The following is a 13,914-nucleotide window of genomic DNA, read 5'->3' as shown; positions in this document are numbered from 1 at the left end:
TAAGAGACCCTGCCGAATGACCCTCAGTTACCAGAAGAGATCGCCTATAAAGGCTGCCTTTCTGTCAACTGTTAGTAGCTAAAGATACAATTCTGGATAATCTAATTGAAATGTATTCATCATAACCCAAATTATATGGAGGATTTTATGATTTCAAAAGAGCAGATTTTGAGAAGCCATTTCTTAAGTAGGGAATAATGAGTGATATGGAAATTCAATAGAATGGAGTATTTCTCCGAGTCCTAATCAACAGCGTTTTGACCCAGATGAAGCCAGCCATTTTAGTATGGGCCATTTCTCATCGTTAAGTTTTCAGGTGCTTTCTCGGGCTTTGTTTAGTAGAATGCATTATTTTGAAAAATGAGCATAGTAGGGGAAGGGGATTTGTCATTTAATAGTAATTATTACATTGTAAAACTTTCATGGAAATATAACTTTTAAACTAATGTGTAGCGCAAATTCATTAGAAATCGGTAACACTAATGCAGCTTCTAAGTTAATGATAAGAACTGGCTGTCCTTCCAATGTTACTTAATTAGTGCAGAATTGCATGTGGTTGGATATTTACTTACTTGCAGTCTCAGTCAAGAATTCTCGTTCTCAAGACAGCAGAAATACGTAAGTCTCAACTGACAGAGTTGATGCCGGAGTCTTGAAACGGAAGGCAAGGAAGAGACACCAGTCTTTTGCCAGGCACTAGCATCTTTCTGGAATAATTATGGAAAAAAAAGAGGAAAACTTTTGATTTTACTACTTGTTAATACTGAATACCTCTTTGAACTTCAGATTCCTTATCTGTAAAATGAAGAATGCGTTTGATTATCTCCAAGTTCTCTGTCAGCCTCTGGTTTCAGAGTTTGATAGAGAAGGAGGCTGATGTCTGAGAAGGGAGGGGCACGATAGGGAAGGAGGTTGATGTCAGAGAAGGGGAGGGGGCCCACATTCCTCTGGAGTCCCACTGCCTCCCCCTCAAGATTGATGTCCCAGCTGCTCTTAAACTCCTTGGGGAGGTGTCATCCTTTTACTTGGGTATCTTGGCCTCCCTTTTTTCTGCCCATTCCCAGCAACAACTGGGAATACTGAGTGCTTGCTATGACTCAAGCACTGTTACAGGTGCTGAGGCTACCACTGAACAGGACGAGCAAGGTGTCTGCTCTCCAACCCTCTGCAGACGTGGCCACACGGGAGCTGGACACTGAGTGGGTTAATGCATGAGAGAGTTGCAAAGCATGGTAAGTGCTCTGAGGACCATAGGTCACAACAGTTTTCTTAGCCACCTGGAGGGAGGGAGGGTAAATCATTTTCTGGGGTTTCCTCCTCTGAATTTTTGTCTTAGCATGGGCTGTCACAAAAACTGCCAGGGAATAGATGGCTTAAACAACAGAAATTTACTTTCTCACAGTTCTGGAGTCTGGAAGTCAGGGTACCAGCATAGTTGTGTTCTGATGAGGTCCCCCTTCCTGGCTTGGGGACAGCCTCCTTCTCGCTGTGTCCCCACATTGCATACAGAGAGAGAGCAAGCTCTCTGGTGTCTCTTGTAAGGGCACTAATGCCACCATGAGGGCCCCACCCTCATGCCTGACCTCATCTAAACCTAATTGTCTCCCAAAGGCCCCATCCCCACATACCATCACATTGGGGGTTAAGGCTTCTAGTATGATTTTGGAGAGAACACAATTCAGTCCATAGCAAATTTGTCACAGAAATCTGAGATGAGCACAGTTTTTAGACTTCACCTAAATAGTGGAGATGAAAATTAATCTTTTTGCCTTTATGGCCCAGAAAATGAGCCTTTTAGTATATATGAATTAGTTATCCATGTAGCCCGGAGTGGGCTGTAGATTCATTAGAAGCTATTTTAATAATAAAATTCACTATTCTGTCTGTACAGCTCCCTCACAGTAAGTTCATCTCGGGAATCTTAGTCTCTAGTGCCCCTGTCTGCTGCATGGGGAGGTGCACTTTGGCACACTGTCTTGAAATATGGCATTACATATGGAAGAAATGTTGTCCACTTTATGCGGCACAGACTGCTGTTGGCTTGCTTAATCGGAACTGCCTCACCAAGGACCGATGCTTTGGGAGACACCCTTAGGGTAGCAGATTTTGGAGGGTGCCTGGACATGGAGGTGTTGTGTCAGACCCATCTGTTTGCTCTGACTTTGTCTGGCAGACACAGCATCTGCCTTTTCCATCCCTTCCCTCGAAGTGCTCCCCTCTAGGGGGCAAGATGAGTCATAGACGCAACTGTTGTGCTAAATGATTCAACAGAGGCTCAAAACTGGGAACCCAGGGAAAGGCAGGGTTTAGCCTGACTCAGCTGGAGCTGGGTGGGGTGGGTGGCGGCAGGCAAGGCAAAACCATAAGACACCAAGTTTTGATAGAATCCAGTGCCCTTGAATAATTCAGTGTGACTGGAAAATAATGTGTAAGAGAAAGTTGACCAAAATTCCGTAACAGCTTTCTGTGTTGCTCTTCTCACTGCCTTGGAATTTGGAGACAGCATGATGACGATCTGGTTTTATCCAGATAGCCTCCCTGGCTCGATGCCACAGTCTGGACTCTAAACAGCAGTTCTCACCCATATCAGATTCAATAACCCAATCTTTAACAACTATTTGGAGATGCTCCTTTTTTTTTTTTTAACCCTGATTTGTCCTTTATTATCCTACTGTAACGAATGCTGTTGGGACCCTACCACAGCTCCTTGGTGCCTACCATTTTGTGCACTCTGGGCCAACTTCCAGCGCCGGCACCTGCACGCACTGTCTGAAAGTATGCATGCGGCGGGCTGAAAGGGCAGAGGTAATGCTTGTAGGCAGAAGCCCCCACCAATGACTGGCAGCGTCGGTGTATAAACACCCCCACCCCCTTGTCCCTAGTCCCCCATGGGGTTAAGCTCCATGGTGCCCAGAGTGGCTACTTGCTTGATTCACCTTTTACAGGCTTTTTGCCCTTGCCCTGACTTAATACCCCACTCTCAGATGTTTCCTGGGATCACTTTCCAAACGAATCATCTCACTAGAGTCCTTGCTCTATGTCTGATTCTGGGGGAACCCAAACTAAGACACTTACACACAGCTTCAGAAAAAAAAAATCCGTATATATAGTGCTCTAGTAATAACAAAAAGGGGAAATTAAGTAAATGTAGTTGATAAGACATTATAGATTTCAATATGTAAATATGGGCTATCACTATCCCAAAAGATATGATGAAGTAACACATGTTTGCACCCATAAAGTAATCCAACAGGGTGCAGCAGCCTTGGATGCAGACACAGGTACAGCCTGATGGTGGAGTGTGGTAGCAGCACTCTAGTTACCATGAGCAGCATTACCATTAATGACATGGCTTTCTGAAATGGTGAACAACTTTAGCAAGCAAAACAAAGTAATTCATTCTTTGATTATGGTAGTAGCATTCCAGAAAGTTCAATGTATATTAAAACTGCAAAAATGCTTTGTGTTTAATGTAAAAAAAAAAAAAATGCGTTCTAGACTCAGATAATTATAAGGTTTTTTTCTTTTTCTGGCAACATGAAAGCCTAGCAGAGCACTTGAAAGTTATGCAGGGCATGAGGTGTTTTCTCGTTCTGTAGGATAACTTCTGTGAAACCTCCTCGAAGAGCACTGGGCATGTTCCCTTTGCCCTCATTTTCTTCATCCCCATCCTGCTGGCTGAAATGTAGAAGTGCTGGCAGGGGCTCCAGCCACCATCTTGGAGCAGGAAGATGAGAAGCACACCACGCCCGGGTGGTGGAGCAGTGAGCTGGAAGGAGCCTGTTCTCTGAGGACTTCATGCAGCAAGGCTGCCCGACCAGCCCTGGGTTTTCACTGCCTCTGGACTTTACAGGAGCAAGATACGAGCTTCTGCCCTGTTAAGCCACTATTACTTGGGGTTTCTGTTTCTTGAAACTAAACCTTCCTAAGACAATGTAGAAAATAAACTCTGAGAGGATGCCTCAGTAGTCACCCGTAAGTCTTGCAGTTGTGATCGGTGCCATGAAGAAGTATGGGTACGGTGAGTGGGAACGGGGCGGAGTGGGGCAGGCCAGGGGAGGCTCTTCTGTGCTCCGGACAGTGGTAAAATCAGTGAGGCAAAGAGATGAAAAATAAACAAAAGTAACATTTCTTCTCACTCGTTAAAACAGGAGGGGAGTAGGAAGAGTGTTTTGTGAAATAGTGGTTTTCTCTTTCACAGCCGGTATGGTTAGTTTAGAGAGGAAGCACCACAGGGCAGGACTGTGTCATTGACGCGGATCCCATTGTGCAGCGAGTGCCTGACTTGTTCAGTAAATGCTGTTGAAGATAAAGTGCCTTCTAGCGTGGTTCAGTGAGCTGTGTGTTGATCTGCTCCCTAGTTCTGAATTCCTTCTGGAAGCTCGGGCAGGGAGGATGATACAGTCAGACAGAGGAGCAGATCTGCCAGACAAGGAGGACAAGACACTTTCTATGGCAACCAATCCGAAGAATGGTATGTGGTGCCGGGGTTCGTTTTCCAGACCAGAAGGGCCTTACACTATCACTCTAAATTTAGGGGTAGAAATTCTGATAGGCGTGTTGTGATCCCTTTCAGTAGCTTGTCCTACCACATCTATTGGCTTTAAGTCTGAGCAACTTTCAAAGGAGGAAGGAAAGAAATTGACACAGTGGATTCAGAACCTCTTTTTTCACTACCCCACGGTGTTTTATTTAAATGTAGAACTTCACAAATTGTTCACATTCAGAATATCACTACAACAGATAGAATTTCTTTGAAAGCATTTGTAAAAACATCAAGGATTCACTAAAATTGTTCAGTCCCTTTAGTCAGTGGAATCGTGAGATTTGTATTAAAAACCTATCGAGAATTGGAATTTTTCAATAAGAATTTTCAGAAAAGGGAAAGACACATGACTCTATGCTTGAATTAGAGAGGGAGGATCCAGAAAATGCCTAGGTAATTTTGGAATAAACCAGAAGCTAGTAAGATTGGTGAGGGGAAAGCAATATTGCTCTCACAAAGTCTTCCATCTGTGTACCGTGAGCAATTATTTCATCTCATGTTGGCAACAACCCCATGGGAAAGCTAGCATGTTCTCACTATGCCACCGGAAGCTGGGTCTCAGACAGTTGGGTGACTTTCTGAAGCTCACGTGGTAAGTGATAGAATAGGGCTTAAAGGCAGATCTTTCGGCCTTACATCCAGCGTCCCTCCTCTGCTCAGGCTCCCCTGAGGCACGTCCCAGCTGAGCTGTCTTTCATATTGACACCTACCTTTCTTTCCACCATCTCTGCCCTCTCCCTTTCCCAGGTCTCTCCCAAATCCTGAGGCATGTGCTGCAAGAGCTGAATCTGTTCTACAGCCGGGACGTGAATGGCGTGTGTCTCCTGTACGACCTCCTCAACTCCCCGTGGCTGCAGGCTCTGCTGAAGGTGAGCACTCTGTGGCTTAGAAGTCCTTGCTCACTGTGGAGACAGAATCTGCTTGTCCAACAGTGTCACATTTGTCAGTTGGCAAGAGACTTCAACTTGGAAAAAGTTTTTAGAAGGCAATCCTCAGAAAAGAGCTACACAAGCCTCTTAGCTGAGGAAGGAATTAACTTAGGTGGAAAAGACTATGGCAGCTCCTTTCTTCTCCACCGACTCCTTTTCCTCCAGACGTCCCTGGGACCACAAATGGCTGTCACCATCACCCTTAGCAGCCATCTACAACCCTTTGTGCTTGAGGACAACTCAGGATAAATAAAAATGCTGTTACAAAATTATTCCTCTTTGTTATTTAAAACCAGGAAATGAGATATTTACAGTTCTGTTTAGGTATCTTAAGTTTTTCTTACACTGGGGATTTCTTCTTTTTTTAAATTCAGCTAAAATTTTATGCACTATACAGTAGCATCTACTATCTGACTAATTTTGTTCTTCCGAGCAAATGTTATTGTCAAGAAAGAGCGTTTTGAAGTTATTTTCTGGGATGTGGGTGTTTCCTTCACTTAAGTGTAAAGTGTGGTCAGCCTTGTGACACATGCTAATGTTATATTCTTTAAGATAGGAGAAAAGTGGCATCATCTTTAGCATGAGCAAGGAAGTACTCCTCGTAGCACTTGTTTTAAAACACCTGATTTCTTTTCCATTCATCCGTTGTTGAATACGGGTTTTTTTCCATGTCTTGGCTTTTGTGAATAATGTGCATTGAAAATGCGATGCAGGTATCTCTTTGAGATACTGATTTCATTTCCTTTGGACATATACCCAGAAGTGGGATATATAATGGAATATTATTCAGCCTTAAAAAAGAAGGAAATCTCCCCTTTTGTGACAACATGGATGGACCTTGAGGGCATTATGCTAAGTGAAATAAGTCAGACAGAGAAAGACAAATACTTTCTTTGTATTCTTTTTTTTTGTATTATTGATCTCAAGTATGATCCCACTTGTATGTGGAATCTAAAAATGAGTTGCTTATAGAAGCAGAGAGTAGAATGGTGGTTGCCACAGGCTGGGGGAAATGTAGAGATATTGGTCAAAGGGTACAGACTTTCAATTATAAGATAAGTAAGTTCTGTGGATCTAACGTACAGTGTGGGGACTATATTTAACAATCATGTATTGTGTACTTGAAAGTTGCTAAGAGAGTTGATCTTAATTGTTGTGACAACATACACACACAAAATGGTAATTGCGCGAGGTGATGGAGGTGTTAACTAACCTTATTGTGGTAATCGTTTTGCAGTATGTACGTATATCAAATCAATAAGCTGTACACCTTAAGTTTACACAGTGTTATCTGTCAATTATATCTCAATAAAGCTGGGGGGAGAAAAAACTACCTGATTTCTACTAGGCACTTTTTCCTCCTGGGATTAGCTGAAATAGGAGTTTCAAGGTCACTGAAGTCGTGACCTTTGCTCACCACTGGTAGGCTGGTTGTGCTTTGTGCTCCCTGTCTCGATCCGTCAGCCTTCATCACACCCAGGTAAACTTGAGCGCTGGCACCGAGGTAGAGCAGGGAAGCACCGTCATCCCACGTCTGATGGAGGAGAGCTGGGCTGAGCTGGCCTCGTGGACCTCATTTCTCCATCTGTAAGAGAAACTAGATTCCTAAAATAAGACTGTGGCTGCACCGTGGAGCTGGGCAGGCTTTGGTGTGCTCAGTCCAACTCTAGATCCTGGTGTGGAAAAAAATTCCCACAGGTCAGCAGAGACGAAGTTGGAATCTTTATAAATGAAATTTTACTGGGGAATTAAGGGAGGAAAAGCAAACAAAAGATAAGAGCAGGGTACAAACAAGCAATATCTCGTGCCCGGCCTCCCCTTCAGGTCCATGTGGCTCAGGCCCTGAGCATCTGCCCAGTGCAGAGGTTCTTACCAGTCTCTGGCCCCAGACCCCTATTGGTCTCAATGCTGGAAACCCCACTCTTGCTTAGTTTACCAAGAGTGGAAGTTTCAATTTTTTTTTGGTCACTGTATTGGTTGGGGAAAATCAATTCCTAGTGGCAACCAGTACTCAAGCCTTTGAAGGATTAGGACCACCAAACTTGAGTGCATTTCTCTTTGACACCTTACTAAGACCACCACACATGTGCTACTTGGCTGCTTGTGCCGTTGTCCAGGGCGTTTCTTCCCATGGAGAGCCTTAAATCCAAAATGATACAGTCATGTCATCACGATGCCATTCCCACCCGGCCCTTCTGCAGGTGTATGACTGCCTCCAGGAATTCAAAGAAAGGAAGCCTGCACCCACCATGCCCCGCGCGCAGGCCGTATCCTGTGAGGTAAGATGACTGTCAGTCCGCAGAAGAGGAGAGCTTTAACGTGGCGCCGTTCCACTCATAGTGCTCGTGTAAACGAATTAAGGCTTTAACGGAGATGTTTGATTGAGGATTATGCATCTAATAAGTGTTTCTCATTGAGCTTTAATGGAAAGAAGAAAATTGGCCTGCTGTCTCCCCAAATTAAAAGAAATGAACAGAAATAACATTTTTAGCATATTTTTCCTTTTTTCTCTAAACCTTGGATTCAATGAACCCTGAGTAAACAGGGTGATGTTATACTCATGATTCCCAAATTCATATCTTCAGCTGGGCTCTTTCCCTGGACTCCAGACCCTCATACCCAACTGCCTCCTCCCCATCTTATTTATATGATGTTCAATGGGCCCCTCAAACTTACCCTGTCCCAGACGGGGCTCCTGATCTCCCCACCCCCAAAGCCACTCCTCTCCCAACATTTTCTGTCTTGGTGATGACATCTTTGTTCTTGTAGTGCTCATGCCCAAAGTCTTTGGGGTTGTCTTTGATTTTCTCTTTCTCTCATACCTTACACCCAATCTGTCAGCTCTAGTTTCAAAATATGTCCAGAATCTCCCCACCTCCACTTTGCCACCTGACGTAAGCATCGTCATCTCTTAGATAGACGACTGCAGTGTAGCCTCCTGCCTGGCCTCCTTCTCTAGTCCTCTGTAGTCTATTCCCAGCACAGCAGCTGAAGAGATTCCCCCCTCTTTTTTTTTTGTTGTTGAGGAAGATTGGCCCCAAGCTAATATCTGTTGCCAATCATCCTCTTTTTGCTTGAGAAAGCTTGTCCCTGGGCTAACATCTGTGCCAATCTTCCTCTATTTTGTATGTGGGATGCCACTTCAGCATGGCTTGATGAGCGGTGTGTAGGTTCGTGCCTGGGATCCAAACCCACAAACCCTGGGCTAGTGAAGTGGAGTACGTGAACTTAACCACCATGCCCCTGGGCTGGCCCCAAGAGATACCCTTTAAAGGCTAGTCAAGTCATGTCACTTCTCTGCTCAGACCCGGTCAATGACTTCCCATCTCAGGGTAAACATCAAAGTTCTTACAGTACCAAACATAACGTAGCCCCCACCACCTTTCTGACGTCCACTCTCTGCTGTCCCCTTGTTCACTCTGCTCCAGCCAGATGAACCCCTGGGGTTGTTTGAACTGGACGTGCTCCTGCAGCAGCCCTTGTCCTCATTCTGTTCTATGTCAGGAACACTTTTGCCCTTATATCCATGTGATTTGCTTCCTCGTCTCCTTCTGTCTCCTCTCAAAATGTCACCTTCTCACTGAGGCTTTCTCTGTCACCCCATCTAAGACTACAGTCCATAGCACTCACTGTCTACCTTCGCTGCTTTATTTTTTTTAAACTCTCCTCACCATCAAATACAACTGTTTCTTTTATGTACTTATGTATTTTATTTGTGGTCGGTATCTCCTCACAAGAACATAAAGTCCATGAGAACCGGGACTTTTGTCTGACAGTTCACTGCTGTATTTGCATCACTTACAACAGTGCCTGGCACATGGTAGATGTTCAACAAATATTTGTTGAATGGACAAATAAATGTAATCCTTTTTATTATTTTTTGCCCAAACCATATTAAAATGAATAGAAAAAAAGAAGAAAAAGTGTACCCTCAATTCCAGTAATCAACAACTCAAGTTGTTCTCAGTTGTCCAAAGGAAAACATACACATGGTATTTTATTCGGTTGTAATCCTAGCGAATGGACGTAAAGCTTAGCAAACTGCTGGTTTTCACTTGGCCATAGGTAGAGATGCTCAACTGCTGAAGATTCATGGAGTGATTAAAGGTCTTATGGCCAGTCAGGAAGCAGGTTTACACCTAAACCACATCAAAGAGGTCAGAATTTATTCTGTTTAGCACTTTTTTATTGTAACAAACATTAAAATTACTAGGGGCCGGCCTGGTGGCGCAACGGTTGAGTTCGCACATTCTGCTTCGGCAGCCTGGGGTTTGTCATTTCAGATCCCGGGTGCAGACCTAAGCACTGCTTGTCAAGCCATGCTGTGGCAGGCATCCCACATATAAAGTAGAGGAAAATGGGCACGGATCTTAGCTCAGGGCCAGTCTTCCTCAGCAAAAAGAGGAGGATTGTGGCAGCAGTTAGCTCAGGGCTAATCTTCCTCAAAAAAAAAAAAAAAACCATTAAAATTACTAATCAAATAAAAAGCCCTAAAATATAAACTACTATTCCCATTTTTCCAGTTGAAGAATGGAACATCCCATGGGATTAAGCTACCTGAGTTCTTGAGGTATGTGAGCCTGTACCTGGAGAACTCAGATCCCGTAACCCACCCGTCAAGATTCATATCAGCAAATAGCTGTCGTAGAGCCACTGGAGGGGAGTTGCCTTGGTGCATGTGATGTTACAAAGTGATGCTAGCTCTTCTTCCATGCCTGTGATGTGCCGAGACTGGGGCACAGGGGTTTGGATCTACCCCAAATCTTGGATTCTACCTGCTGTAGTAAAGTTTAGTGAATAAGGAAGGACCCCAGGCCCTGACTTTAAAGATGAAAAAGAAGCCTTCAATAACAGCTTTCTTAGGTCAATATCATGCTAGTCAGTATATCTGTTATCCAGCCTGGGTGAGGTTAACTAGGTGATGAAGATTTTTAAACATTTCACAACATATGCTTTTCCACCAACCAGGTAATGGAGATATTACGTGAAACTCCTAATTCTCCTGACATCAAAGAGCTGAGACAAATCCTCAGGGCTCCACACTTTAAGGCAAGTGCTTGCTAAAATAGACAAGATATCTGGCCCATAGACAAAGTTGGGAAGAAGAGAGGAATGTGATAGAAAATGTGCTCTCTGAACAGATGTTTTATTATTGTACTTAAAGATGTGGGGCTCAGAAGTGACTAGCTCAATGTCATCCGCATGGAGCCAAGCTTGCCGTATTTATGAGGAGGCATCTACAACTGTCCATGGTGTCAGTTCCCCCTGCAAAGCCACTGTCCCTCTAAAGTTCTGGGGGGCAATCGGGGTAGCAAACTTCCTTTCCAACTTGCAGATATTTTAAGTTTTGGGTAAAGTGTGTGAAGGTATTTGGGAAATACTGTATAATGATGATTGACTCCATGAGGGGTGTATGAAGAGCATTTGATTGCAGAACAGAAACCTACCTCATGGTACCTGCAGAGTTTGAGATCAGTTTATCAATAAATTAGAAATTTAAGAGAAAGTCTGCATTTGGAGCAATGGAATTTATGAGTCAAAAATTTTAGTTCACAAGATTGAACCCTAGAGAATTTTCTCTGAGTTCCAACAAAGTTCTGTCCACCAGTCTCAGGCAGGGCTATAGAATGACAACTTCCCCACTCCATGAGGTGAAAATTTAACATGGTGGCCATTAGAAAGAACTCTTGGATCACACCCTACCTCAGGGAACTGCTTTTCCTCATTCTCTTCCACATAGGCCCTTGGGAGTCACTGGCAAACTGAACCAGCGACATGTTTTGATTACTGCCCCGCATTCTACCTTAATTGGGAAAAACATTACAAAAGTTGTTTTGCAGTTCATGGTTATGGGAGCACCACGGATTCCGTGGGTTTCTAGGAAATCAGAAAGTGACAGAATACATTTCAGCGGAAATGCAAGGGTATATTACATAAAACTTGGCCTCTCTGTGCCTGGTTTCTTCATCTGTAAAATGTGGACAGTAAATGTACCTGGCTCCCAGAGTTATTGTGAAGATTGAGTTAATTCACATAAGTTGCTTAGGACTGTGCCTGGCATGTACAGGTTGGTTGTTGTTTTGGCATGTGTCTTACATAGTTCTTGGTCGCCATCTTCTAGATGGGTGTGTCCTTGGGTGACATTGTTCTCCTTTTCCTTCTCTGCTCCCAGGCCTTGCTCAGTGCCCATGACACTGTGGCTCAGAAAGATTTTGAACCCCTTCTCCCCCCACTGCCAGACAATATCCCTGAGAGTGAGGAAGCAATGAGAATTGTTTGTTTGGTGAAAAACCAACAGCCCCTGGTAAGGAAATCATTTTATCTTTTCATTTAGAATTATACCAGGATTAATTGTGGACCAATTAATTGTGAGCCTAGTAGTTACTTGGGCAATATTCTTGTTTGTGGTCACAGACAGAGTTTGAGGCATTCAGAAAATGAGGGGAATCCACGTTAATAATGGCTGAACTCGTCTTAATGATTTTTGCCTGTGGTTTCAAACACATTACATATTGAAATGTGTCACTAGGAAAGATTTCTGCTTAGTGTTTTTCTCTTTTGAAAGAGTTGTGAGAAATAAGATATATATTTTATTTTATTATTTGGCTCTCTGACATGGACATAGATTTCACTCAATTCCCATGTATTTGCCTAAGTTTTTTTCCTCTATTAATGGTAAGCTAAGTAAGGCATTAATTTGATTTTCTAAGAGTAGTCCCTTTGATTAGGTTGTAGTTGTGGGAGCTTTCTTTATCTTTGGAAGGATCTAAATATTCTTTTATGTCTGTGTGGTTGGATAGGGACCTTGGTAGGCCAAGGTTGAATGGCCTTTCGTTTTTGATGGCATGGTATGGCCCTGGTTGGTATGAATGCCCTCATCTGAAAGACCAGAGCTATGTTGAGAGAAGCCACGAGGAAAACCTCATGTTAGGTAAAAGAGAGATTCTGTTTACTCTCTTCCCAGGGAGCTACCATCAAGCGCCATGAGATGACAGGGGACATCCTTGTGGCCAGAGTCATCCACGGCGGGCTCGTCGAGAGGAGTGGTAAGCTGGAGCAGCAGGATACAAGTGTGACCAGAAAAATAGGAAACCCTTGATGGTCCAGTCTTCTTTCCAGGCAACCGCTGTTTCCTAACTAAGGTTGGGGCTTTAATAAGTTCCATTGCTTGGTTACTAAGAAGGAAGGACTAAATATTCCAGAGAAATCCTGTCCCCTGAGTCCCTCTTGTTCTAGGCACCATATTTACATTCTCATGGCAACCTAACAAGGTGAGTGTTCTGCCATTTTGTAGATGAGGAAACTGAAGCTCAAAGAGATTAGGTAACTAACTAGCTCAAGGTCACAGTTTGAGTCAGGGTTCAAGTCCAGATCAGCCTCACTCTATATTGTCAACTTTAACTCCTCACTTGGTCCTCTGCTTTCAAAAAGGCCCAGCTCTTCCCCAGCTTGAAATACCTTTGCTTGTCTTTTCTATCAGTAAACCGAATTTCTGTCCTTTCCCTGCTGTGCTTCTGAATCCAGCACTTTTGTACCTGCTGCCCCCTGTCCTCACTGCCCATGACCCTGGAACCTGGCCCAGGGGTTACCCCAACATTCTTAGAGTAATTACCCAAAGGATTTCCTTGGTGCTAAGCCCACTGGCCCTTCCTTTGGCCTTAGTTTTATTTTTACTTCTTTAGTACATCTGATGTTGTTGACCACAACTTTCTTGAAATTTTCATCATCCTTGGTTTCTGTTCCATGACCTCATCCTGTGTCTTGTCTCCTCTCTCTGACAGCTCCACCCTTTTACCTCGTATTTCTCAAGTCTTGATCTTAACCCCAAATTTCTCCACATTTTCTCTTTTGAGGAATGCCCCCTTTTTCCTTTATGATTTACTCCTGGCCCTGACATCTTTATTTTTAGTGTTATCTTCTTACCAGTGTTCCAGTTCCCTTTTAAAATATCAGATTAGCAAAAATAAAAATGTCACCATCAGTTACCACCCAGTGTTGGTGAAGAGATGGAAAACACATTTCGTCTGCACTTTGGTGGTGGTGTGAGTTGAAAAAAGGAAACCAGTTTGCTTTATCATTATTACTGTTATTTCACAATAAATTTTAAAATGTTAGAGCATGCTTGGGTCAGCAAGTTTATTAAATGACTTTGGGACAGTGCCTCTATTTTTTGCCAATTTCTCTGTACCCTTCTTTGGTTTGTTTCTTGTTTGCCCAGGCTTGTTATATGCTGGAGACAAACTGGTGGAAGTGAATGGAGTTTCAGTGGAGGGGCTGGACCCTGAGCAAGTGATCCACATTCTGGTAACAGTCTCCTCTTTGCCTTCTTCATGACTCAGCACAGTGTCACAGCTGAACTGGGCCTGCCCGGTCCACGGTGTGTGCACTGCAATGAGGGGGTTTTCTCCCTCTCAGTAGCTTCCTTTCTGCAGGCCCCCA

At 43.7% G+C, this 13,914-nt stretch overlaps 1 protein-coding gene across 5 annotated transcripts in view; it reads left to right on the top strand.

Moving 5' to 3' along the window:
* MPP4 (MAGUK p55 scaffold protein 4) overlaps positions 1-13,914 on the top strand; it is a 40,452-nt gene that overhangs the window by 158 nt on the left and 26,380 nt on the right. For 2 of the 5 annotated variants that reach the window (XM_070508406.1, XM_070508404.1), the window contains exons 2-9: positions 1,065-1,232; positions 4,362-4,474; positions 5,294-5,415; positions 7,677-7,754; positions 10,444-10,524; positions 11,648-11,779; positions 12,440-12,521; positions 13,694-13,779. In XM_070508406.1, the coding sequence (XP_070364507.1) occupies positions 4,396-4,474; positions 5,294-5,415; positions 7,677-7,754; positions 10,444-10,524; positions 11,648-11,779; positions 12,440-12,521; positions 13,694-13,779 (660 nt within the window). In that variant the 5' untranslated portion in view covers positions 1,065-1,232; positions 4,362-4,395. Of the gene's footprint in view, positions 1-1,064; positions 1,233-3,599; positions 3,976-4,361; positions 4,475-5,293; positions 5,416-7,676; positions 7,755-10,443; positions 10,525-11,647; positions 11,780-12,439; positions 12,522-13,693; positions 13,780-13,914 lie in introns of all 5 variants that reach the window. The other 3 variants (XM_070508405.1, XM_070508407.1, XM_070508408.1) reach the window with 3 other exon arrangements.

The sequence above is a fragment of the Equus asinus genome, chromosome 4 (assembly GCF_041296235.1).
Source record: "Equus asinus isolate D_3611 breed Donkey chromosome 4, EquAss-T2T_v2, whole genome shotgun sequence".
NCBI classification, from domain to species: Eukaryota; Metazoa; Chordata; class Mammalia; order Perissodactyla; family Equidae; genus Equus; species Equus asinus.
Note: the sequence above shows the minus strand (reverse complement) of the source record. Positions and strands in the feature narration are given on the sequence as shown.